The following is a 27,881-nucleotide window of genomic DNA, read 5'->3' as shown; positions in this document are numbered from 1 at the left end:
TCTATCTTGTTCCAAACATTTTCACCAACCCAAAAGGAGATCTCATATCCATTAAGCAGTCATTCTCTACTCCCTCTCCTCCTCCAGCCTTTGGGAACCACCGCTTTGTTTTCTGTCTCTATGAATTTGACTATTCTGAACATTTCATATACATAGAATCATACAATAGATCAATTGGTCCCTGGTGCCAAAATAGTCCCCAGCCTTTTTGGCACCAGGGACCAGTCTTCGTGGAAGACAATTTTTCCACAGACAGGGTTGGGGAGGGAGTGGTTTTGGGATGACTCAAGCGCATCACATTTTTGTGCACTTTATTTCTATTATTATTACTTTGTAATAATATAATGAAATAATTCTACAACTCACCATAATATAGAATCAGTGGGAGCCCTGAGCTTATTTTCCTTCAACTAGACAGTTCCATCTGGGGGTGACAGGAGACAGTGACAGATCATCAGGCATTAGATTCTCATAAGGAGTGCACAACCTAGATCCCTCGCACGCACAGTTTGGAATAGGATTTGTGCTCCAATGAGAATCTAATGCCATCGCTCATCTGACAGGAGGTGGAGCTCAGGCAGTAATGCCAGCAATGGGGAATGGCTGTAAATACAGATGAAGGTTTGCTGGCTCACCCACCACTCACCTCCTGCTGTGCAGCCTGGTTCCTAACTGGTCTGGTACTGCTCTGTGGCCTGGGATTTGAGGACCACTGCAATAGGTGACCTGTAGTGCTTCTTTCAGGGAACAACACGTTTCAAGGGTCACCCACATGGTAGCCTGTGTCAGAGCTTCATTCCTTTTTGTAGTGTGCATCTTGAGCAATGATTACTGCCACTGCATAGTGATTTTGCAGAAAATCAATTTAAAGAGTGAATGAGAATATGTGCCATGTAGACTTCTACTCTGTAGTCGGCATTTCTGAAATGTACATTTAGACTCTCTTTGCTTCTCACTCACATGCATTGCATTTTTCCTCATGGCTGTTATTTCAGTCAAACAAAAACCTCTGAACAATTCCGAGGATGCCATCCGCAAACCCACCCTGTAAGACTTTCGTGGCCTTCTCTTGTGTGCTAAATCATCTGTGCTTGTGTTTAAATAAGAAGAAATAAGGTATTCTTTTAAAAATAAAAATGGTGGCCAGGCACGGTGACTCACGCCTGTAATCCCAGCACTTTGGGAGGCCGAGGCGGGCAGATTCCCTGAGGTCAGGAGTTTGAGACTAGCCTGGCCAACATGGTGAAACCCTGTCTCTACTAAAAATACAAAAATTAGCCAGGCGTGGTGGCACACGCCTGTAGTCCCAGCTACTCGGGAGGCTGAGGCCAGAGAATTGCATGAATCCGGGAGGTGGAGGTTGCAGTGAGCCGAGATGGCGCCACTGCACTTCAGCCTGGGCGACAGAGGGAGACTCCATCTCAAATGAATAAATAAGTAAAATAAAAATAAAAAAATAAAAAATGAAAAATGGCAACTTAGTATGGTCATTATCTATGATTGACACTTCATTTACCCACGAGATGGGAACTTAAAAACCCTGCAAACACAGCAACAACAACAATAATGTCCCCATTATAGAGGAGAGAAGACTCTGAAAGACGCTGAATACATCCAAGAATACACAGTCACTATGGTCAAATACAAGGATCTTGAGACCAAAGCTTTACCTTGCATTCAGGGACCATTAACTGAGGCAGGAGAGGCTATCAATATCTACTTGACACTTTATTTTATTTAGTGAGTTGAAACATATGGAATCAGGGTGCAAAGTTCCTGGAAAGATAACGTGGCAAAGAATGAATTAGAAATGTATCAGGTAGATTTCTACTCTGGAGTCAGCTGAAATCAGGTCTGAAATTGGTCATTTGAGTGTCTCTGAGAAGAATCATTGAATGGACATGTTTACGAATATTATAATTCTTGTATGATTTTTACATTATTCATATTATGTATAAATTTTTGAACATCTGAATATGTTTTCATTGAATGTCTTTATTCATATAACATATTGCTCGTTATTCCCCTGCCTAACTACATTTTAGTTGCCATTTTTAACTCGCGGATTCTTAGCATGTCTCTTTTTGTGTCTTGCTTGGCTGTGACTTTCCCTTTGATCTCCCTGGTATCAGCCTTGGTGTACCTATTCCCTCCAGAAACTCTGTAGCAGTCCTTGACACAAAGCAATGTCTGAGTGGCTACAGACATTATGTCCTTTAACCCACAGATGGCTCTCTGAAAAAAGAATCCTCAGTAGCATTACTAATGAAGAGTTTGAGCTTCCAAAAAGCTTGGTAACTTCTCTGGGATAGCCAGCAGGCAACGTGAAGTGTGCCTGACCTCAAAACATGAGGCCTAGAGGATGTGGTGGCTGACATCTGTAATCCCAGCACTTTGGGAGGCCGAGGTGGGTAGATCACTTGAGTTCAGAAGGGCAAGACCAGCTCGGGCAACATGGTGAAACCCCATCTCTACTAAAAATACAAAAATTAATCAGGTGTGGTGGTGTGTGCTTGTAGTCACAGCTACTTAGAAGGCTGAAGTAGGAGGATGGCTTGAGCCCAGGACACAGAGGTTGCAGTGAGCCGAGATTGTGTCACCACACTCTGGCCTGGACAACAGAGCCAGACCCTGTCTTGAGAGAGAGAAAGAGAGAGAGACACCTTTCTATGCTTCTATCTCACCTCTAAGGATCTCATGTCTACACACTGGGACCTCCATTCCCCACCCAGCTTGCAGTAGTCAACACCTTCCTTCCCCTTTATTATACTCGGCAGGAAACTGTTGAGCTCATGATTGGAAAAAATGCACCTCTTTCTTCTCTTACTTGGAATTTTACCCACTGAGGAGATTCATGGTCCTTAACATGACATAAAGCTTCATGCCCTTGAATTTCACTTATCTTTGCAGCATTACATTTTGGGGAGTTTTGCACCACGATTCCATGAATTTGAACTCACCAAATAAAATACAATGTCAAGTAGATATTGACAGCTTCTCCCACCTCAGTTAACAGTGTCTGAATGCAGGTTGAAGCTTTGGTCTCAAGATACCTGGATTTTACTCTCACTGACTGTATTCTTGAATGCATTCAATGTCTTCTGTGAGTCTCCTCTTCTTTGTAATGGGGACATTATTGTTGTTGTTACAGTGTTTGCTTGTGGAATATTTAAGTTCCCATCCTGTTTTAATAAGACCAAAATACCACTAGGTAATAGGAAAAAAACTTTGGAATGGAACATTGCATGGTTTAACCTCTTTTTTCCTATTCCTTGAAAATTTTGGAAAGTTTCTTTTTTTCTTTCTTTCTTTCTTTTTTTTTTTTTTTGAGATGGAGTTTTGCTCTGTTGCCCAGGCTGGAGTGCAGTGGCACAATCACAGCTCTCTGCAGCCTCAACCTCCTGGGTTCAAGTGGTCTTCCCTGCTTAGCCTCCTGAGTAGCTGGGACCACAGGCATGCACCATCACACCCAACTAATTTTTGTATTTTTTGTAGAGATTAGGTCTCTCTATGTTGCCAGGCTGGTCTTGAACTCCTGGGCTCAAGTGATCCTCTCACCTCAGCCTCCCAAAGTGCTGGGATTATAGGCATGAGCTGCCATGCCCAGCCTGGAAATTTTCTTGAATCTCAGTTTCTGCTGTGGAAAGTTAGCCTGCTTCATGGGGTTTAGGTGATAAAGGGCAAAAAGTAATACAAAGAGGACAAGGCTCAATTCCAGCTAAGTTTCCCACCTTCTGTGGAATCCAAAGCATGTTCATAAGGTACACACATAGCTATGAGCCCAATTCTTTTAATATTTTACCTCTCGCCAGTGTTAAATAAAGCAGAGCTTAGCTGACAAGACGCTGGAGTTATGCACTAAAAAGAAGAGTGAAAAATACATGTAATCAAGAAGAGAGAACCACTATATATGATTGTTTATTGACTACATGAGTCAAAATGATGAACAGGAAATAGGATCATCTTCTACTATATTTTCCCCATACACCATATTGAATCTATACAACATTATTTCAATAAGATGGGATGCATTTAATTCCATCTGATGTTTTCTTTGCATAAATTCATTTTAAAAAGAAGAATGCGGCCGGGCGTGGTGGCTCCCGCCTGTAATCCAAGCACTTTGGGAGGCCGAGGCGAGCGGATCACAAGATCAGGAGATCGAGACCATCCTGGCTAACATGATGAAACCCCATCTCTACTAAAAATACAAAAGATTAGCCGGGTGTGGTGGCGGGCGCCTGTGGTCCCAGCTACTCAGGAGGCTGAGGCAGGAGAATGGCGTGAACCTGGGAGGCAGAGCTTGCAGTGAGCCGAGATCGCACCACTGCACTCCAGCCTGGGTGACAGAGCGAGACTCCGTCTCAAAAAAAAAAGAAAAAAAAAAAGAAGAATGCAATTATGAAAGGAGGTCTTTGAAAAGTTTGATGCAATCAAGATGAATGGTTTTTGAGGGTAGAGCTTATAAATTTCCTGCACTAGAAAATTTGTAGCTGAAAGGTGCTTCCTAAGGCTGGGTCTTAGGGGAGTCACACCTAACCTGGTGTTTCTGTTGACTTTGGAATTGTAGTCCAGGTTTGAGCACATATGAGTATGAGAAAATTGGATCTTGCTAGCATCTGCTGCATTTAGCTACGAGCTGTTCACTTATGTTCTCTGCTAATTGATTTCCTTTTATTTAAGTGAAAAGGAGAAGCAATCAATGATATCAGGCTAGATGTGTTATATCTCAGCAGAAACAGTGATTTATGGTAACAGTGTGCAGGCTTCTCTATTCATTTTTCAAATTGCTTATCCAGGGATCAAGTTTAAGCATTGTTGTATGCTATTACAAATATGGCAATGAGAAATTTCTAAATTGGTCAAGAAAGCATCTTGACAATTATATACACAACAACAAAAAACCAAAAATTTAAAACAAAAAGAACTCATCTTGAGGACAGGTTACAGGAAAAAACAAAACAAAAAGGAAACCTAGGATGTCTACGAGTAACTTTGATCATCCTTCAGACATGGCAGCCTGTCCATGGGAAATAAGAGTGTCAGTGCCGTGCTCAACGTTTCTATTTGGCCCTTAGCACAGAGCTGTCTCCTTTCTTACCATATGCAAAACAAATTCCAATGCTGTGGATTTTCCTGTCCCTGCTAGCCACGTGTCCCTCTTTATTACTGTCACTTCAGCACAGAGTTTCCAAGAAAGAGACACGTGGAACAGCCTCATGTTGAATTCTAAATCCTACTGATGGACACCAAATAGCCTCCTGACCACATTAGCATATTCCAAGTCAAGTTCTCCATGAATGTTCCTTAACAGAATGAAGACAAATAAATATGTGTCACTTTCTTCTTGACCCCAGAGGTAGGGACACGAAGGGATAAACGTCTTTGGGAATGGCACCCCTATAACTTCAGAATCACTACTTCATGACCAGGTGCAGTGCCTCTTGCTTGTAATCCCAGCACTTTGGGAGCCCAGGCAGGTGGATCACATGAGGCCAGGAGTTCCAGATCAGCCTGGGCACATATCAAAACCCTGTCTCTACAAAAACGAAAAATAAAAAATTAGCCAGGGATAGTGGACTGTGCCTATAGTTCCAGCTACTTGGGAGGCTGATGTGGGAGGATTGCTGGAGCCTGGGAGGTGGAGGCTGCAGTGAGCTACGATTGCACCACTGCACTCCAGCCTGGGTGACGGAGTAAGATTGTCTCAAATAAATAAATAAATAAATAAATAAATAAATAGACTCACCATTTTACTAATTTGCTCTTGGGCAGGCTAGGGAATGTTTCCCATATGGGAGTTAAGTATTTGCTATTTATTTTCTTTATTATTATTATTATTATTATTATTATTACTATTCTTTAGGTTTAATAGCATACAGGCCCTGTCAGAAACCTCATTTGCAGGACTGACCAAGTTGGAGCTACTTATGATTCACGGCAATGAGATCCCAAGCATCCCCGATGGAGCTTTAAGAGACCTCAGCTCTCTTCAGGTAAACCCATGGCATTTATAAGTGTCACTAAATTGCATCCTCTAAGACCAGTAATAAAGAATAGAAACTATGTTATTCTCCTTAATGATCAATAAAACGGCTATTGTTTGACATGAAAGACAAGCTTCATGTCATTACTCTCCAGCCCTTTGTACTGGTTTCTGTTTGTGGTTGTGGCTTTTTAAACTATAAACAGGATCGTTTTGTTTTGTTTTGTTTTGTTTTGTTTTCCCCTGTCCTTGTAGGTTTTCAAGTTCAGCTACAACAAGCTGAGAGTGATCACAGGACAGACCCTCCAGGGTCTCTCTAACTTAATGAGGCTGCACATTGACCACAACAAGATCGAGTTTATCCACCCTCAAGCCTTCAACGGCTTAATGTCTCTGAGGCTACTCCATTTGGAAGGAAATCTCCTCCACCAGCTGCACCCCAGTACTTTCTCCACGTTCACATTTCTGGATTATTTCAGACTCTCCACCATAAGGCACCTCTACTTAGCGGAGAACATGATTAGAACTCTTCCTGCCAGCATGCTTCGGAACATGCCGCTTCTGGAGAATCTTTACTTGCAGGGAAATCCGTGGACCTGCGATTGTGAGATGAGATGGTTTTTGGAATGGGATGCAAAATCCAGAGGTAAGGAGAGAGGAGAGCAGACCACTCCTAGGTGCACATTCTTTTATCTTTTTGGAGACGTTCCATTCTCCAAGGTTCTTATATTGACTTATTCATCTTGCCTTCCATGAAATCTGAGCACCCAATCAGCTACTTTAAACTCACTTTAAACGTTACCACACTTTAAACGTTACCACTTAATGTTAAGTGGAACTCACACTTTAAACGTTACCACTTTAACTTTAAACTTTACCACTTAACTTTAAACGTTACCACTTAAATGTTAAGACATCTCCATTCCCCAACGCAAAGGCAGTTATCCCTTAGTGAATTGTAGTGCTCATGTAATCAGTTACATACAGGTGATGTGGGTTGCCATGGAATGGGTATCTGGAGGATCATGCCAGCCTTGGACTGCAGCTTAATGTGGGAAACTGGGACTGGGAAGGGGCTGTGAATGCATGTTCCATGAGAAATTCACAAAGGATGCTTGGAAAAGAGCAGGCTGGTGAGAGGAGTGGCTACAAGGTCATTATTTTACGGACAGGGAAGCGATGCTCACTATTGATCTAGAGAGCTGTGACAACAACCAGGACTTATGTGTAGCAGTTGCAACAAAGTAGACTGTGATTCCTTTCTGCCTTCCTTCCTTCTCTCCCCTTCCTTCATCTTCCTTCCTTCCTTCCCTCCTTCCTTCTCTCCTTCCTTCCTTCTTCTCTTCCTTCCCTCCTTCTTTCCTTCCCTCCTTCTTTCCTTTCTTCCTTCTCTCCTTCCTTCCTTTTTTCCTTCATTCCTTCCTTCTTTTTTCCTTCCTTCCTTCTCTCCTTCCTTCCTTCTTTTTTCCTTCCTTCCTTCTCTCCTTCCTTCCTTCTTTTTTCCTTCATTCCTTCCTTTTTGCTTCCTTCCTTCCTTCTTTTTTCTTTCCTTCCTTCCTTCTCTCCTTCCTTCCCTGCTTCCCACCTTCCCTCCTTTACTCCTTCCTTCATTCCCTCCTCCTCTCCTTCCTTCCTTCCTTCGTTCTCTCCTTCCTTCCTTCTTTCCTTCCTTCCTTCCCTCCTTCCCTCCCTGCTTCCCACCTTCCCTCCCTCGCTCCTTCCTTCCTTCCTTCCTTCCTCCTGCCTTCTCTCCTGCCTTCCTTTCTTCCTTCTGTCCTTCCTTTCATCCCTCCCTTCCTCCATTCCTCCCCCCTCCCTTTCACCCTCCCTCCCTCCCTCCCTCCCTATCTTCCCTTCCTTCCTTCCTTTCTCCCCCTTCTCTAAGCCCTACCTTGCAACCTATCCCCATCCTTAGATTACATTGTGTTTACCATATCCTGGATCTATTTCCTCAACTCCATCCTCACAGCTGCTGACCTGGATCAAGCTCCTTTCCTTCTTTCTCTGGTAGGAAGGGGGAGCATTCTAAACAAGTGTCCCCATGGCCTTGTCAGCCCTGTTTTCCATCCACTCTCTACAAAGCAGTGAGAACATTTTTACAGAATGTGCATCCAGTCAGGCCACACCTCTGCGTAACTGATTTCCATTGCTTTTAGGATAAGATACACATTTGCACATTCCCTCCAAGAAGTCTCCACACAATGGTCGCTCCACCTGTCCCCACTATCCTCTAGCATGGTGGTCCCATTGCTCCTCTTATTCATCTATTTCTAGCCACACAGTCTTCCCTTCTGTTCCTTGCAGTTTCTAAACTTATTTCCAACTCAACGTCATTGGATTTGCTCAGTTGCCTACTTGGGAGTCTTTACTGCTAGACATTCAAGAGGCTTGCTTTTTCTTAGCTTTTAGAGCTTCATTCCAAGAGGCCATCAAGCAATGGATGTGGGAAAGACAGAGGTACACCCACTTGTGAATGGTCTTAACCAGAAAAGACACATGCCTCCTCCACTCATGTTCCATTGGTGGGAACCAGTCTTCACACCCCAGTGGATGTAAGGGGGCCTGAAAATATATTTGGATGGCTATTTTGTGGCAGCAACGCTATATTATGGATGTGGACCCACAAAACTTTGCTGGGCAAAGAACCATCTCTGCTACTGTCTGGAGATACACATGCATATCTTTGTGTGTGCATGTCTACGCATGTATTTGTGCACATGTGTGTACATCTGTGTATGTGTAGATTTGCATGTATGTGAAAGAAACTCAAGATTGTAAAGTATTAAAGTTAGTTTTATATAGTGAGCATTTCTGAAGATTGCAATCCCAGGATCTTTCAGAGTTTCTGTTAGACTGCTGCATAGCAAGGTTTCAGCCCACAGCTTATACACAGATGGTGGAGCTTCTGCAGGTGCTCAGAAGTCACATCAAATGTGGTCAGAATTCACATCAGTTGTGCTCAGAAGTTACATTAGAGCTGATTCTCATCAAAGTTTGGGTGCCAGGGGACATCTGGTTATAGATTACAGAGGCATAGTCATTAATCCTGCCAGACATTATCTTATGTGTAGAAAGAGGCAGGGGCTAGGAGCATTGAACTCATCTTTTCTAAAAGTGCAGTGATTCAGGCAAGAGACATGTGGACCTGTGCTCGATCCTGCTCATCATCTTCAGGGCATTCATGTAGAGGCTGTGCTCATTCGCTGAGCCATGAAATTCAGCTGGCCAAGGGATTTTGTGAAATGCTCCTGCTTGTGTTTGCTGCTTTGTCTCACAGCATGTATGTGTGTGGGTATGAGTGTGAGTGTGAGTATGTGTATGTGTGTTGGGGGGAGATGTGCAAAACAATCCTATTTGCATGTTGAGGTGTTTGCTTTGAAAGTCACACAGAAAACCGTGGTCAGGAGGGCAAAAGGAAAGATGGCAAAGCCAGTTAGGAGCTTTATAATTCTCCAAGTCATAGATGAAGCAGTAAGACTGGCTTCTTCCCAATGGGAATGGGCAGAAGTAGGCAGAGGACTGTCATGAAAAACTCCTAGTATTCCAGTTTCCCCAAGCAGAGAGAGTATGGCATCACTTACCGAGATAGAACAGGCACGAGATTCTACATTTAGGTCAGGGAGAGAATATAAGTTTGTCTCATAGATGTCAGTTTGAGGACCCTTCTTGCTATCTAAATAGACATGTCAAAGAGGCAATGGGGTGTGGAACTCAGGGAATGTGTTTGGACTAGAGAAGCACATATGGTAGTCATCACTGGTGGGTGGATGGTAATTGGAACCACACATGTGGGAGAGGCCATTGACGCTGAAGCCGAGCAGAAAGGAAAGGGGCTTAGGCTCAAGTCAAGGAGGACCCAGTCAGCAACGATTCAGGCAGAGGAGGAGGAGGAAGCAGTGACTGAGACCGAGTTGTGGCCAGAAAGGACGGAGAAAATTCCAGAGGATTTCATATCCAGGAGGCCAAGAGGATAACGTGAACTCAAAAGCATACACTCTGTGAAGTGTTTACTACAAATATAGAGAGAGTTATAAATATAGATATAGTTACCTAGATACATACATATTGATTATATATACATTATATATTATAAATTTATAAATATAGTTACAAATATAGATATAGTTACCTAGATACATACATATTGATTATATATAAATTATATATTATAAATTTATAAATATACAGAGAGTTATAAATATAGATATAGTTCCTAGATAGATACATATTGATTATATATAAATTATATATTATAAATTTATAAACATAGAGTTATAAATATATAGTTACTTAGATACATACATATTGATTATATATAAATTATATATTATAAATTTATAAATATAGAGAATTATATATATAGATATAGTTCCTAGATAGATACATATTGATTATATATAAATTATATATTATAAATTTATAAATATATAGTTATAAATATAGATATAGTTACCTAGATACATACATATTGATTATATATATTTATATATGAATATATAAATATATATTATAAATTTATAATTTATAAATTATTTATAAATAAATATATTTTTATATTTCTTTATAAATATATGTACATCTATAAATTTGTATATTGTTATATCATGATTTAAAAAAGTAAATGTGATACATGCCAAAGATTCTTCCTTTTACCTGAAAATGCTTTCATGGGTTTATATATTTATATCCATATATAATTTATATATTATTTATATATACTTAGATATAAAATACATTGATTATATGTCAATATATATCTACATATTAATATATATTTATTAATATATCAATATATGTTTATATATCATGACAGATATATATCTATATATTATATAAATATATATCTATTATATATCTATATATTATAATCTATCTATATATTAAGATAGATACATATTTGTATATATTGAGATAGATATATATCAAGATTTTTAAATATATATTGGTATATATATCAAGATGAAAAACAACAAAAAGTAGATATGATGTGATACGTGCAAAGATTCATCCTTTTACCAAGAAATGCTTCCCCAGTTTGCAGTTATTTATATAGATTCTCCTAAACTTTCACAGAAGGTACATTGTATAATGTATGTGAATGAAGTTGTTTTCTTTAACTTAGAAATGTTTTTTAAATACCCGTTAGTAAGTATTTTAAGACATTTTTAAGTAAAAATTATTATTAATGGTTAAGCAGTTATAAAGCACCCGTTAGTTACCACACAGTGTGCTAAAACTGTGGTTTAACATGAAGCCTCAAAGGCAACTCATGTATAGGATTCCTTGTTTATGGGATTACAGCTGGGTGATAAAGACGCAAACATAGGCTTTATCCTCTGGCCATGTGCAAGGCGTGCCATTCTTTGGCTCCTTACCCTATTGAGTGTCTATTTGCTTATTTGTTTCAGGAATTCTGAAGTGTAAAAAGGACAAAGCTTATGAAGGCGGTCAGTTGTGTGCAATGTGCTTCAGTCCAAAGAAGTTGTACAAACATGAGATACACAAGCTGAAGGACATGACTTGTCTGAAGCCTTCAATAGAGTCCCCTCTGAGACAGAACAGGAGCAGGAGTATTGAGGAGGAGCAAGAACAGGAAGAGGATGGTGACAGCCAGCTCATCCTGGAGAAATTCCAATTGCCCCAATGGAGCATCTCTTTGAATATGACCGACGAGCATGGGAACATGGTGAACTTGGTCTGTGACATCAAGAAACCAATGGATGTGTACAAAATTCACTTGAACCAAACGGATCCTCCAGATATTGACATAAATGCAACAGTTGCCTTGGACTTTGAGTGTCCGATGACCCGGGAAAACTATGAAAAGCTGTGGAAATTGATAGCATACTACAGTGAAGTTCCCGTGAAGCTACACAGAGAGCTCATGCTCAGCAAAGACCCCAGAGTCAGCTACCAGTACAGGCAGGATGCTGATGAGGAAGCTCTTTACTACACAGGTGTGAGAGCCCAGATTCTTGCAGAACCAGAATGGGTCATGCAGCCATCCATAGATATCCAGCTGAACCGACGTCAGAGTACGGCCAAGAAGGTGCTACTTTTCTACTACACCCAGTATTCTCAAACAATATCCACCAAAGATACAAGGCAGGCTCGGGGCAGAAGCTGGGTTATGATTGAGCCTAGTGGAGCTGTGCAAAGAGATCAGACTGTCCTGGAAGGGGGTCCATGCCAGTTGAGCTGCAATGTGAAAGCTTCTGAGAGCCCATCTATCTTCTGGGTGCTTCCAGATGGCTCCATCCTGAAAGCACCCATGGATGACCCAGACAGCAAGTTCTCCATTCTCAGCAGTGGCTGGCTGAGGATCAAGTCCATGGAGCCATCTGACTCAGGCTTGTACCAGTGCATTGCTCAAGTGAGGGATGAAATGGACCGCATGGTATATAGGGTACTTGTGCAGTCTCCCTCCACTCAGCCAGCCGAGAAAGACACAGTAACAATTGGCAAGAACCCAGGGGAGCCGGTGACGTTGCCTTGCAATGCTTTAGCAATACCCGAAGCCCACCTTAGCTGGATTCTTCCAAACGGAAGGATAATTAATGATTTGGCTAACACATCACATGTATACATGTTGCCAAATGGAACTCTTTCCATCCCAAAGGTCCAAGTCAGCGATAGTGGTTACTACAGATGTGTGGCTGTCAACCAGCAAGGGGCAGACCACTTTACGGTGGGAATCACAGTGACCAAGAAAGGGTCTGGCTCACCATCCAAAAGAGGCAGACGCCCAGGTGCAAAGGCTCTTTCCAGAGTCAGAGAAGACATCGTGGAGGATGAAGGGGGCTCAGGCATGGGAGATGAAGAGAACACTTCAAGGAGACTTCTGCATCCAAAGGACCAAGAGGTGTTCCTCAAAACAAAGGATGATGCCATCAATGGAGATAAGAAAGCCAAGAAAGGGAGAAGAAAGCTGAAACTCTGGAAGCATTCGGAAAAAGAACCAGAGACCAATGTTGCAGAAGGTCGCAGAGTGTTTGAATCTAGACGAAGGATAAACATGGCAAACAAACAGATTAATCCGGAGCGCTGGGCTGATATTTTAGCCAAAGTCCGTGGGAAAAATCTCCCTAAGGGCACAGAGGTACCCCTGTTGATTAAAACCACAAGTCCTCCATCCTTGAGTCTAGAAGTCACACCACCTTCGCCTGCTGTTTCTCCCCCCTCGGCATCTCCTGTGCAGACAGTAACCAGTGCTGAAGAAACCTCAGCAGATGTACCTCTACTTGGTGAAGAAGAGCACGTTTTGGGTACCATTTCCTCAGCCAGCATGGGGCTAGAACACAACCACAGTGGAGTTATTCTTGTTGAACCTGAAGTAACAAGCACACCTCTGGAGGAAGTTGTTGATGAGCTTTCCGAGAAGACTGAGGAGATAACTTCCACTGAAGGCGACCTGAAGGGGACGGCAGCCCCTACACTTATATCTGAGCCTTATGAACCATCTCCTACTTTGCACACCTTAGACATAGTCTATGAAGAGCCCACCCATGAAGAGACGGCAACAGAGGGTTGGTTTGCAGCAGATGTTGGATCCTCACCGGAGCCCACATCCAGTGAGTATGAGCCTCCATTGGATGTTGTCTCCTTGGCTGAGTCTGAGCCCGTGCAATACTTTGACCCAGATTTGGAGACTAAGTCACAACCAGATGAGGATAAGATGAAAGAAGACACCTTTGCACACCTTACTCCAACCCCCACCGTCTGGGTTAATGACTCCAGTACATCACAGTTATTTGAGGATTCTACTATAGGGGAACCAGGTGTCCCAGGCCAATCACATCTACAAGGACTGACAGACAACATCCAGCTTGTGAAAAGTAGTCTAAGCACTCAAGACACCTTACTGACTAAAAAGGGTATGAAAGAGATGTCTCAGACACTACAGGGAGGAAATATGCTAGAGGGAGACCCCACACACTCCAGAAGTTCTGAGAGTGAGGGCCAAGAGAGCAAATCCATCACTTTGCCTGACTCCACACTGGGTATAATGAGCAGTATGTCTCCAGTTAAGAAGCCAGCAGAAACCACAGTTGGCACCCTTCTAGACAAAGACACCACAACAGCAACAACAACACAAAGGCAAAAAGTTGCTCCGTCATCCACCATGAGCACTCACCCTTCTCGAAGGAGACCCAACGGGAGAAGGAGATTACGCCCCAACAAATTCCGCCACCGGCACAAGCAAACCCCACCCACAACTTTTGCCCCATCAGAGACTTTTTCTCCTCAACCAACTCAGGCACCTGACATTAAGATTTCAAATCAAGTGGAGAGTTCTCTGGTTCCTACAGCTTGGGTGGATAACATAGTTAATATCCCCAAACAGTTGGAAATGGAGAAGAATGCAGAACCCATATCCAAGGGAACACCACGGAGAAAACAGGGGAAGAGGCCAAACAAACATCGATATACCCCTTCTACAGTGAGCTCAAGAGCGTCTGGATCCAAGCCCAGCCCTTCTCCAGAAAATAAACATAGAAACATTGCTACTCCCAGTTCAGAAACCATACTTTTGCCTAGAACTGTTTCTCTGAAAACTGAGGGCCCTTATGATTCCTTAGATTACATGACAACCACCAGAAAAATATATTCATCTTATCCTAAAGTCCAAGAGACACTTCCAGTCACATATAAACCCACATCAGATGGAAAAGAAATTAAGGATGATGTTGCCACAAATGTTGACAAACATAAAAGTGACATTTTAGTCACTGGTGAATCAATTACTAATGTCATACCAACTTCTCGCTCCTTGGTCTCCACTATGGGAGAATTTAAGGAAGAATCCTCTCCTGTAGGCTTTCCAGGAACTCCAACCTGGAATCCCTCAAGGACAGCCCAGCCTGGGAGGCTACAGACAGACATACCTGTTACCACTTCTGGGGAAAACCTTACAGACCCTCCCCTTCTTAAAGAGCTAGAGGATGTGGATTTTACTTCCGAGTTTTCGTCCTCTGTGACAGTCTCCACACCATTTCACCAGGAAGAAGCTGGTTCTTCCACAACTCTCTCAAGCATAAAAGTGGAGGTGGCTTCAAGTCAGGCAGAAACCACCACCCTTGATCAAGATCATCATGAAACCACTGTGGCTATTCTCCTTTCTGAAACTAGACCACAGAATCACACCCCTACTGCTGCCCGGATGAAGGAGCCACCATCCTTATCCCCATCCACAATTCTCATGTCTTTGGGACAAACCACCACCACTAAGCCAGCACTTCCCAGTCCAAGAATATCTCAAGCATCTAGAGATTCCAAGGAAAATGTTTTCTTGAATTATGTGGGGGATCCAGAAACAGAAGCAACCCCAGTGAACAATGAAGGAACACAGCATATGTCAGGGCCAAATGAATTATCAACACCCTCTTCCGACCAGGATGCATTTAACTTGTCTACAAAGCTGGAATTGGAAAAGCAAGTATTTGATAGTAGGAGTCTACCACGTGGCCCAGATAGCCACGACCGGGATGGAAGAGTTCATGCTTCTCATCAACTAACCAGGGTCCCTGCCAAACCCATCCTACCAACAGCAACGGTGAGGCTGCCTGAAATGTCCACACAAAGCGCTTCCAGATACTTTGTAACTTCCCAGTCACCTCGTCACTGGACCAACAAACCAGAAGTAACTACATATCCTTCTAGGGCTTTGCCAGAGAACAAACAGTTTACAACTCCAAGATTATCAAGTACAACACCTCCTCTCCCATTGCACATGTCCAAACCCAGCATTCCTAGTAAGTTTACCGACCGAAGAACTGACCAATTCAATGGCTACTCCAAAGTGTTTGGAAATAACAACATCCCTGAGGCAAGAAACCCAGTTGGAAAGCCTCCCAGTCCAAGAATTCCTCATTATTCCAATGGAAGACTCCCTTTCTTTACCAACAAGACTCTTTCTTTTCCACAGTTGGGAGTCACCCGGAGACCCCAGATACCCACTTCTCCTGCCCCAGTAATGAGAGAGAGAAAAGTTATTCCAGGTTCCCACAACAGGATACATTCCCATAGCACCTTCCATCTGGACTTTGGCCCTCCAGCACCTCCGTTGTTGCACCCTCCGCAGACCACGGGATCACCCTCAACTAACTTACAGAATATCCCTATGGTCTCTTCCACCCAGAGTTCTGTCTCCTTTATAACATCTTCTGTCCAGTCCTCAGGAAGCTTCCACCAGAGCAGCTCAAAGTTCTTTGCAGGAGGACCGCCTGCATCCAAATTCTGGTCTCTTGGGGAAAAGCCCCAAATCCTCACCAAGTCCCCACAGACTGTGTCTGTCACCGCTGAGACAGACACTGTGTTCCCCTGTGAGGCAACAGGAAAACCAAAGCCTTTCATTACTTGGACAAAGGTTTCCACAGGTAAGATGTTTAAGCATCTACTTTTTTTTTTTGGTCAATTTTTATTTTATTGGCTAGCAATATAATACATTAAAACAGTATGTGGTGAACAACATAAACACATTAGGAGAAATTTTTATAACACATTTGGGGAATTTTTTTACTCGAATAAGTGTTTATTTTTATTTTTATAATTTCAGCTTTTATTTTAGATGCAGGGGGAACACGTGCAGGCTTGTCACACGGGTATATTGTATGATGCTGAGGTTTGGGGCACAAATGATCCCATTATCCAGGTAGTGAGCATAGCATCCAATAGGTACATTTTTCAGCCCTTGCCACCCCTCCCTCTCTCCTCTAGTAGTCCCAAGTGTCTATTTGTCCTATCTTTATGTCCATATGTACCCAATCTACACTTTAACCAGAGTTTGTGTAGGAGAAAGTTACTGGAGTCTTACTTTAGGATTAATTTACCTTTCTTATGGACTCAAGGGCCTCTCTGGGCAGGGGTGGCTGGCCACTGCAAGCCTGGGATGCCCATGCAGCTAGCCCGAGGAGTTCAGGAGAACAGCATGAGCATAAATAAATAAGGGAGAGGCTGTGTCTCTAGTAATTGAGCTTGTGGCATCTTAGCTCACCTTGGAAGTGGCTGGGACTCATGCCTGCTTCCAGAATTCTCTATTAAACCCAAGTTTGCTGTCCTTTGCCTGAAGATGGCCCTGTTTCTGGGATTAGTGTAAAGATGAAAAAGAGAAACAAAACATTCTTTTTCTCTATCCTTTTTTTATAGCATTCTTATTTCGTATGTGTGTGATGACAACACAAAATCTACTGTCAACAATTTTCAAGTATAAGCTAAATTGTTATTGAGTATAATATCACTTAAGCATATTCCTCCTAACTGAACTTCTTACTCTTTAATTAATATCTTCCCTTTACTCCCACCCCCAGCCTCTGGTAACCACCATTCCACTATCTGCTTCAGCTTCTGTGAGTTCAACTTTCTTACATTGCACATATAAGTGAGATCATGCAGTATTTGTCTGTCTGTGCCTGGTTTATTTCACTTAATCTAATGTCCTCCAGGTTCATTTATGTTGTGGCAAATGACAGAATTTCGTTTTTTTTTTTAAAAGAAAAAAGAAAAAGAAATAGAAAAGACAGAATGGCATTTCATTGTGCATATATACCACATTCTCTTTATCCATTCATTCATTGATGGACACTTAGCTGAATTCCATATCTTGGCTATTGTGAATAGCACTGTGGTAAACGCGGGAGTGCAGATGTCTTGTCAACATACTGACATCATTTCCTTTGGATAAATACCCAGTAGTGGGATTGCTAGACCATAGGCAGCTCTATTGTTAGTTTTATGAGGAACCTCCATACTGTTTTCCATAGTGGTTGTACCAAATTACGTTCCCACCAACAGTGTACGAGGGTGCCCTTTTCTCCACATCTTCACCAGTGTCTGTGTTTTTGGTCTTTTTGATAATAGCCATTTCAACAGGCGTGAGATGATATCTCAGTTTTACATTTCTTTCATGGTTAGGACCAAAACAGGCTGGGTGTGGTGGCTCACACTTGTAATCCCAGCACTCTGGGTAGTCAAGACAAGAGAATCACTTGAGGTCAGGAGTTCAAGACCAACCTGGGCAACACAGCAAGACCATGTCTCTACAAAAAACAAAAATTTAAATTATCCAGGAGTGGTGGCCTGCACCTGTAGCCCCAGCTACTTAGAAGGCTGAGTCCAGGAGGTCGAGACTGCAGTGAGCTATGATTGTACCACTGCACTCTCACCTGGGAGACAGAGCAAGACCCTATCTCTAACAAATAAAATAAACATAAAAAAAAAAACTTTTAAAAACACTAAAACATTCTACCTACTACATTTGCTTTTGCTGCCTGGGTGATAAAGTGGAGAATTAGATTAACTAATACTGCTCGTTTGAGCATTATCAAAAGGGTACAGTTTATGCCAAAGCTGACTATGTTAATTTTCTCCAGGAGCTCTTATGACTCCGAATACCAGGATACAACGGTTTGAGGTTCTCAAGAACGGTACCTTAGTGATACGGAAGGTTCAAGTACAAGATCGAGGCCAGTATATGTGCACCGCCAGCAATCTGCACGGCCTGGACAGGATGGTGGTCTTGCTTTCGGTCACCGTGCAGCAACCTCAAATCCTAGCCTCCCACTACCAGGACGTCACCGTCTACCTGGGAGACACCATTGCAATGGAGTGTCTGGCCAAAGGGACCCCAGCCCCCCAAATTTCCTGGATCTTCCCCGACAGGAGGGTGTGGCAAACTGTGTCCCCCGTGGAGGGCCGCGTCACCCTGCACGAAAACCGGACCCTTTCCATCAAGGAGGCGTCCTTCTCAGACAGAGGCGTCTATAAGTGCGTGGCCAGCAATGCAGCCGGGGCGGACAGCCTGGCCATCCGCCTGCACGTGGCGGCACTGCCCCCCGTTATCCACCAGGAGAAGCTGGAGAACATCTCGCTGCCCCCGGGGCTCAGCATTCACATTCACTGCACTGCCAAGGCTGCGCCTCTGCCCAGCGTGCGCTGGGTGCTCGGGGACGGTACCCAGATCCGCCCCTCGCAGTTCCTCCACGGGAACTTGTTTGTTTTCCCCAACGGGACGCTCTACATCCGCAACCTCGCGCCCAAGGACAGCGGGCGCTATGAGTGCGTGGCCGCCAACCTGGTAGGCTCAGCGCGCAGGACGGTGCAGCTGAACGTGCAGCGTGCAGCAGCCAACGCGCGCATCACGGGCACCTCCCCGCGGAGGACGGACGTCAGGTACGGAGGGACCCTCAAGCTGGACTGCAGCGCCTCGGGGGACCCCTGGCCGCGCATCCTCTGGAGGCTGCCGTCCAAGAGGATGATCGACGCGCTCTTCAGGTAGGCGGCTCTGCGTGGCTTCCTGTAAATCGCTGGGCTCGTGGCCCCAACGAATATGAGTCCTTTTTCAGGATGAATATGCACACACATTGCTCCCTGCGTCCGATAAAATTAAATGAAATTAATTAGCAGGGCACGGTGGCTCACGCCTGTAATCCCAGCACTTTGGGAGGCCGAGGCGGGCGGATCACTTGAGGTCAGGAGTTCGAGACCAGCCTGGCCGACATGGTGAAACACTGTCTCTAATAAACATACAAAAATTTGCCGGGCATTGTGGCGAGCGTCTGTAGTCCCAGCTACTCTGGAGGCTGAGGCAGGAGAATTGCTTGAACCCGGGAGGTGGAGGTTGCAGTGAGCCAAGATCACACCACTTCACCCTGGATGACAGAGTGACATTCCATCTCAAATAATAATAATAATAAATTCATTAGAGACAGGGTGTCACTCTGTTGCCCAGGCTGGAGTGCAGTGGTGCGATCATAGCTCACTGCAGCCTCAAACTTCTGGGTTCAAGCGATCGTCCAGCTTCAGCCTCCTGAGTAGCTGGGACTACAGGTGTGCACCATGAGGCACGGCTTGTTATTATTATTATTATTATTATTTACTTTTTGTAGAGATGGGATCTGCTATGTTCCCAAGGATGATCTCGAGCACTTCACCTCAAGCAATCTTCCCGCCCCGACCTCCCAAAGTGCTGGGATGACAGGCTTGAGCTCCTGTGCGTGGCCCGGTGTGTGATTTATTTATTTATTTATTCATTTATTTATTTATTTATTTATTTTTGAGACGGAATCTCGCTCTGTCGCCTAGGCTGGAGTGCAGTGGCAAGATCTCGGCTCACTGCAAGCTCCGCCTCCCAGGTTCACGCCATTCTCCTGCCTCAGCCTCCCGAGTAGCTGGGACTACAGGCACCCACCACCACGCCCGGCTAATTTTTTGTATTTTTAGTAGAGACGGGGTTTCACCGTGTTAGCCAGGATGGTCTCAATCTCCTGACCTCGTGATCCGCCCACCTTGGCCTCCCAAAGTGCTGGGATTACAGGGGTGAGCCATGGCACCCAGCCCCAGTGTGTGATTTTTATGCAATGAAATTTTGTCCCTCTAAACTCGGATCCAGAACAAACACTTAACTTCTTAACAAATACTTAACTTCCTCCTCTCTTGCCCCATTAAAAAAAAAAAAAAAAAAGAAAAAAGATAAATGAACCAAGAAATTCTTGTTTTAATGATTACATGTTTAACTATAATGTTAGGACAAACAATTCAGCTTGCCTCTATTTCCATTATTGATTTCAACAAAATACGTAGATGTGTTAGGCTTTATTTTAATATGGCATTATTGGTACAGTCAAAGTGTATACATTGCTTTAAAAGCATCGTTACCACACCAACATAGTGCACTTGAAATGATAAAAATGTACTTGGGCTATGAAGAAAGCCAAGCCACCTTCTAATCAAGTGCCATCAGTTCCCAGATATACAGGTTTGTGGCAGTGCTTTGCAACCAAGGGTGATTTTGCCCCAAGACAACCCTTGGCGATATCTGAAGACACCTTTGATTGTCACAAATGGGGCAGTGGGTGCTTCTGGTATCTGGTGGGTGGAGCCCAGGGACGGTGCTCAACGTCCTGCAGTGCACAGGATGGCCCATCACAGATAGTCATTCATCCTACCTTCAATGTCTGTCTTAGCATGAAAGATTCTATCTATCTATCTATCTATCTATCTATCTATCTATCATCTGTCTGTCTGTCTATCCATCCATCATCTATGGCAGTGGTTTGCAACCAGGCATCAGGTGTTCCTTAGTCCCCAAGGGACAGTTGGTGATGTATGGAGACATTTTAGGTCATGATGACTCTGGGGTGGAGGGTGTGCTTCTGGTATATGGTGGCTGCAGCCCCAGGATGCTGCTCAACACCCTACAGTGCACAGGACACCCCACCACAGATTAGCATTCATCTTGCCTTAAATGTTACTACTGCTGAGGTCAAGTAACCCTGTCTTAGCATGTAAGATTTTGCCTATCCATTTACCTATCTATTTATCCATTCGTTCATTCCTGTATACCTAACCTATCCATCGATCCTTATCTCTTACGTATCTATTCATTCATGCATCCACCGACATCTATCTATCTATCTATCTATCTATCTATCTATCTATCTATCTGCCTACCTACCTGTCTATGGCAGTTGTTTACAACCAGGGAGATTTTCTTCCCAGGAGATATTTGGCTATGTCTGGCAACATTTTTTGGTTATCACAGATTGGATGGGTGCTACTGGCATCTGGTGGGTGGAGTCTGGGGACACTGCTCAACACCCTACAGTTCACAGGATGGCCCCATCACAGAGAAACTTCTAGCCCCAAATGTCCCTAGTGCCAAGATTGAGAAACCCTGAGCTAGATACAAAAAAAGAGCTAATATCTCTTTAATAAGCATTTCAAAAAATAGAGGACCCAGACAGTAGAGGAAAGGTAAAATGGAGTCCAACTAAATTCACAGTGCAATGGTGGAGAACCCCTGGATTGTGCTGTCTTCAGCACTCAGTAGCTCGAGTAGGAAAGCCTCTCACCGTGGGTCCCTCCCCAGGGTGGGAGCAAAATCAGCGTCCAAGGTTTTCTTCTGCACAGTTGTGTCTGGCCTTCCAGGACTCTTTGCAATTCAGGAAAAGGGCTGAGATGCCTTTTCCCTGCCTGTATTTTATACTTTAGATGGCTGGGTGGTGCCCTGAAGAGCTTGCACAATCAATCCAGAAGAGCCATGTACCCAATTTACCCAGGAATGCCTTCCAGCTTAGCAGATGTGCTGCCACATAGAGAACTGTTTTCCATTGAATTTGGCATGGTGGAGGCAATTTTGAATGGATAACAGTATAAGAATGCAGTTCCAGTAAGATTTTTGAGTCATTCCATTAATGTCTCCATATAAATCCTAAATAAATTATAAAACATTATTTCTGTCGCTTCATTCTTAGTAAATTCTTACTATATTCTTAGTAAAGTGTAATTGAACAAACCATGTGCATTTTGTCAAAGAGCAGGCTCTGCCCTGCTATTTAAAAATACAAATATTGAGCCAGGCGCAGTGGCTCACGCCTGCAATCCCAGCACTTTGGGAGGCCGAGGTGGGTGGATTGCTTGAGGTCAGGAGTTCAAGACCAGCCGGACCAATATGGTGAAACCCCGTCTCTACTCAAAATACAAAAATTAGCAGGGCATGGTGGCCTATGCCTGTAGACCCAGCTACTCAGAAAGCTGAGGCAGGAGAATCATTTGAACCCGGGAGGCGGAGGTTGCAGTGAGCCGAGATCAGGCCACTGCACTCCAGCCTGGGCGACAGAGCGAGACTCCATCTCAAAAAACAAAAACAAAAACAAAAACAAATATCAGAGCTTCGTTTCTTGAAGCTGAATCTCTCACGACGCATAGGCATCTGTGGCTTTGAGATTTGCTCAGTTGATTCTGACGACTACTGGGCTAGGGGTCACTGTTAATGGAAGCCTCAGAATGTTTACAGACACATGCTACCATACTCATTTTTGGATTCAAATTCCAAGGCACATTTAAATGTCCTTGCCTGTCCCACACCTATTAAATTCCTTACCAAGTTACATTGACTTGATTCTCACTCATGGCCCACAAAACAGTGTATACGGTCATAGTTAATCATTGCTTTCATTACAATGATTAGGTTGAATGTAATCACAATTGGGCTTATTTTTTAAAAGATCTATGACACTGTCTTAGACATGCCATCAGAAAAATGGAGTGTTGCCAGGTATGGTGGCTCATGCCTGTAATCCCAGCACTTTGGGAGACCAAGGCAGAAGGATCACTTAAGTCCAGGAGTTCAAACTCAGCCTGGACAACACAGCAAGATCCTTTCTCTACAAAATAAAAAATAAAATAAACTCCAGCCAGGCATATTGGTGTATGGTTGTAGTCCAAGCTACTCAGGAGGCTGAGACAGAAGTGTCCCTTGAGTCCAAGAGATCGAGACTACAGTTAGCTATGATTGCACCACTGCACTCCGGCCTGGGTGACAAACAAGACCTCAGTTCTTAAAAAAAAAAAAAGAAAGTGTGGTATTTAGGAAATATTAAGGCTCCCATTATAATGTTTGTGTAATTGAGAATTCAATAGGGACAATTTTAAAAGGGAGAACTTTCTCAATCTTTTCACTGGATTATTCAACATATTAGTTCCGAATAACTAAAGGATACTTTAGTATTTATAAAACTCTTACATATATAATGAAGATTTTCCTATCATCCTTTCTAGTTCGCCTCTGTTAAACCTTTTTGTAATTATTAACTCAGCAGGGCTTGGACTTCATGGGGAAGAATGATACACCAGCCTTGAGATTTTAGCTAGTGAGTGTTATTCAGCTTTAATTACAAATTCTGGAAAACCTGTTACACCAACAGTGCCAGCTTCTGAAGAGCCCAATTTTAGCCTTGAAACTCGCCTTGAAACTCACCTTGAAACTCTGGGCATAACCATAATTACATGACCATATTAGAGTTGCTTTTCTGACTCTTGCCCAAAACTGGGATAGAACAGCTTTAAAAAAAGAAATTGCCAAGAGTAGAAACCGTGTCTAAAGCATTTTCTCCAGGAAGAATTTAACATCTTTATAAGGTTGACCCAGATTCATCACCGTCTCCATAACTGTAGCATTTTATCTGATTTTGTTGTTACAATGACCTCTGTAATGACCACCATGCAAATACTTGATCCACACACACTTGCAGGAATGGGATTGGCGTCTTTGACTACATTTCAGGTCCTTGAACCCATGGTCAGGCCAGCCTAACATCAGATTCAACAGGGAGTTCTTATTTGCAGTCAATCACTTTCCACAACCTTCTCCAGGCTGTAAAAACCATTGGGCATTTTGCAATAGCAGCCACCTGGGCTGATGCATCACAGAACCACCTATTTTTGTGTTATTCCAGTGACCTAATGCCACAGTAGAGCATTTAGGAAACTGACATCTTACTCCTTTTTCTTTTTTTCTGTAGTTTTGATAGCAGAATCAAGGTGTTTGCCAATGGGACCCTGGTGGTGAAATCAGTGACGGACAAAGATGCCGGAGATTACCTGTGCGTAGCTCGAAATAAGGTTGGTGATGACTACGTGGTGCTCAAGGTGGATGTGGTGATGAAACCGGCCAAGATTGAACACAAGGAGGAGAACGACCACAAAGTCTTCTATGGGGGTGACCTGAAAGTGGACTGTGTGGCCACCGGGCTTCCCAATCCCGAGATCTCCTGGAGCCTCCCAGATGGGAGTCTGGTGAACTCCTTCATGCAGTCGGATGACAGCGGTGGACGCACCAAGCGCTATGTCGTCTTCAACAATGGGACACTTTACTTTAACGAAGTGGGGATGAGGGAGGAAGGAGACTACACCTGCTTTGCCGAAAATCAGGTCGGGAAGGACGAGATGAGAGTCAGAGTCAAGGTGCTGACAGCGCCCGCCACCATCCGGAACAAGACTTACTTGGCGGTTCAGGTGCCCTATGGAGACGTGGTCACTGTAGCCTGTGAGGCCAAAGGAGAACCCATGCCCAAGGTGACTTGGTTGTCCCCAACCAACAAGGTGATCCCCACCTCCTCTGAGAAGTATCAGATATACCAAGATGGCACTCTCCTTATTCAGAAAGCCCAGCGTTCTGACAGTGGCAATTACACCTGCTTGGTCAGGAACAGCGCCGGAGAGGATAGGAAGACGGTGTGGATTCACGTCAACGTCCAGCCACCCAAGATCAACGGTAACCCCAACCCCATCACCACTGTGCGGGAGATAGCAGCCGGGGGCAGTCGGAAACTGATTGACTGCAGAGCTGAAGGCATCCCCACCCCGAGGGTGTTATGGGCTTTTCCCGAGGGCGTGGTTCTGCCAGCTCCATACTATGGAAACCGGGTCACTGTCCATGGCAACGGTTCCCTGGACATCAGGAGTCTGAGGAAGAGCGACTCCGTCCAGCTGGTATGCATGGCACGCAACGAGGGAGGGGAGGCCAGGTTGATCGTGCAGCTCACTGTCCTGGAGCCCATGGAGAAACCCATCTTCCACGATCCGATCAGCGAGAAGATCACGGCCATGGCAGGCCACACCATCAGCCTCAACTGCTCTGCCGCGGGGACCCCGACACCCTGCCTGGTGTGGGTCCTTCCCAATGGCACCGATCTGCAGAGTGGACAGCAGCTGCAGCGCTTCTACCACAAGGCTGATGGCATGCTACACATTAGCGGTCTCTCCTCGGTGGACGCCGGGGCCTACCGCTGCGTGGCCCGCAATGCCGCTGGCCACACGGAGAGGCTGGTCTCCCTGAAGGTGGGACTGAAACCGGAAGCAAACAAGCAGTATCATAACCTGGTCAGCATCATCAATGGTGAGACCCTGAAGCTCCCCTGCACCCCTCCCGGGGCTGGGCAGGGACGTTTCTCCTGGACGCTCCCCAATGGCATGCATCTGGAGGGCCCCCAAATCCTGGGACGCGTTTCTCTTCTGGACAATGGCACCCTCATGGTTCGTGAGGCCTCGGTGTTTGACAGGGGTACTTATGTATGCAGGATGGAGACGGAGTACGGCCCTTCGGTCACCAGCATCCCCGTGATTGTGATCGCCTATCCTCCCCGGATCACCAGCGAGCCCACCCCGGTCATCTACACCCGGCCTGGGAACACCGTGAAACTGAACTGCATGGCTATGGGGATTCCCAAAGCTGACATCACGTGGGAGTTACCGGATAAGTCGCATCTGAAGGCAGGGGTTCAGGCTCGTCTGTATGGAAACAGATTTCTTCACCCCCAGGGATCACTGACCATCCAGCATGCCACACAGAGAGATGCCGGCTTCTACAAGTGCATGGCAAAAAACATTCTCGGCAGTGACTCCAAAACAACTTACATCCACGTCTTCTGAAATGTAGATTCCAGAATGATTGCTTAGGAACTGACAACAAAGCGGGGTTTGTAAGGGAAGCCAGGTTGGGGAATCGGAGCTCTTAAATAATGTGTCATAGTGCATGGTGGCCCCCGGTGGGTTTCAAGTTGAGGTTGATCTTGATCTACAATTGTTGGGAAAAGGAAGCAATACAGACACGAGAAGGAGGGCTCAGCCTTGCTGGGAACTTTCTTTTGTGTTTACATCATGCCAGAGGCTTCATTCAGGGTATCTGTGCTCTGACTGCAATTTTTCTTTTTTTGCAAATGCCACTCGACTGCCTTCATAAGCGTCCATAGGATATCTGAGGAACATTCATCAAAAATAAGCCATAGACATGAACAACGCCTCACTACCCCATTGAAGATGCATCACCTAGTTAACCTGCTGCAGTTTTTACATGATAGACTTTGTACCAGATTGACAAGTCATCTTTCAGTTATTTCCTTTGTCACTTCAAAACTCCAGCTTGCCCAATAAGGATTTAGAACCAGAGTGATTGATATATATATATATATTTTAATTCAGAGTTACATACATACAGCTACCATTTTATATAAAAAAAGAAAAACATTTCTTCCTGGAACTCACTTTTTATATAATGTTTTATATATATTTTTTTTTCCTTTCAAATCAGACGATGAGACTAGAAGGAGAAATACTTTCTGTCTCATTAAAATTAATAAATTATTGGTCTTTACAAGACTTGGATACATTACAGCAGACATGGAAATACAATTTTAAAAAATTTCTCTCCAACCTCCTTCAAATTCAGTCACCACTGTTATATTACCTTCTCCAGGAACCCTGCAGTGGGGAAGGCTGCGATATTAGATTTCCTTGTATGCAAAGTTTTTGTTAAAAGCTGTGCTCCGAGGAGGTGAGAGGAGAGGAAGGAGAAAACTGCATCATAACTTTACAGAATTGAATCTAGGGTCTTCCCCGAAAAGCCCAGAAACTTCTCTGCAGTATCTGACTTGTCCATCTGGTCTAAGGTGGCTGCTTCTTCCCCAGCCATGAGTCAGTTTGTGCTCATGAATAATACAAGACCTGTTATTTCCATGACTGCTTTACTGTATTTTTAAGGTCAATATACTGTACATTTGATAATAAAATAATATTCTCCCAAAAACCGGGCAGTGATGACAATGCTATTTTCAAGGACAAAAGAGGGTCCCATGAATTTGGGTTTCCATCAGAGCGGTTGAAAAAACTGCTTTCATTCACTTTCTCTCCATGATTAGCTTCTCTACACATTTTTAACAGGCAAGGAAACTGAGACAAAGGCAATGCTTCTGATGACAGATTTGGCAGGCAGGAAGGCAGGGTTTGAGTGTCACTTGCATGTAGTGACAATTTCAGTATGCAGCAAGACAGTGTGGGGACTGAGAAGCAGTGCTCTAGGAAATCCTTCAGGATTTTTCTTTTTTAATTTTTGTTAAAGTGACATCTGGAAATACATGTACTGGTGTTCCACAAATATGCAAAACTGTCCTTCTTTTGCTTCCCCTGAGAGGAAGGAAAAAGGCAAACAAGATAAACATTTGGGAAAAATATGACTGTCAGCATTTCAGGAAATGCACTGTCGCCAATTGTTAAAGAATGTTGGTCGTGGAAACTAAAGAATGCAGTTTTTTTTTTTAACTCTGTGGGAGGCATAGAGCCT

General features: G+C 43.9%; 1 protein-coding gene across 1 annotated transcript in view; it reads left to right on the top strand.

The window, feature by feature from the left end:
- MXRA5 (matrix remodeling associated 5) overlaps window positions 1–27,347 on the top strand; it is a 38,562-nt gene extending 11,215 nt beyond the window's left edge. Inside the window, exons 3-7 of the mRNA XM_054472920.2 lie at window positions 5,867–5,996; window positions 6,242–6,632; window positions 11,395–16,362; window positions 18,355–19,255; window positions 24,286–27,347. Of these exons, the coding sequence (XP_054328895.1) occupies window positions 5,867–5,996; window positions 6,242–6,632; window positions 11,395–16,362; window positions 18,355–19,255; window positions 24,286–26,194 (8,299 nt within the window). The 3' untranslated portion in view covers window positions 26,195–27,347. The remainder of the gene's footprint in view (window positions 1–5,866; window positions 5,997–6,241; window positions 6,633–11,394; window positions 16,363–18,354; window positions 19,256–24,285) is intronic.
- The last annotated feature ends 534 nt before the right edge of the window (window positions 27,348–27,881 follow it).

The sequence above is a fragment of the Pongo pygmaeus genome, chromosome X (genome assembly GCF_028885625.2).
Source record: "Pongo pygmaeus isolate AG05252 chromosome X, NHGRI_mPonPyg2-v2.0_pri, whole genome shotgun sequence".
Lineage (NCBI taxonomy): Eukaryota > Metazoa > Chordata > Mammalia > Primates > Hominidae > Pongo > Pongo pygmaeus.
Note: the sequence above shows the minus strand (reverse complement) of the source record. Positions and strands in the feature narration are given on the sequence as shown.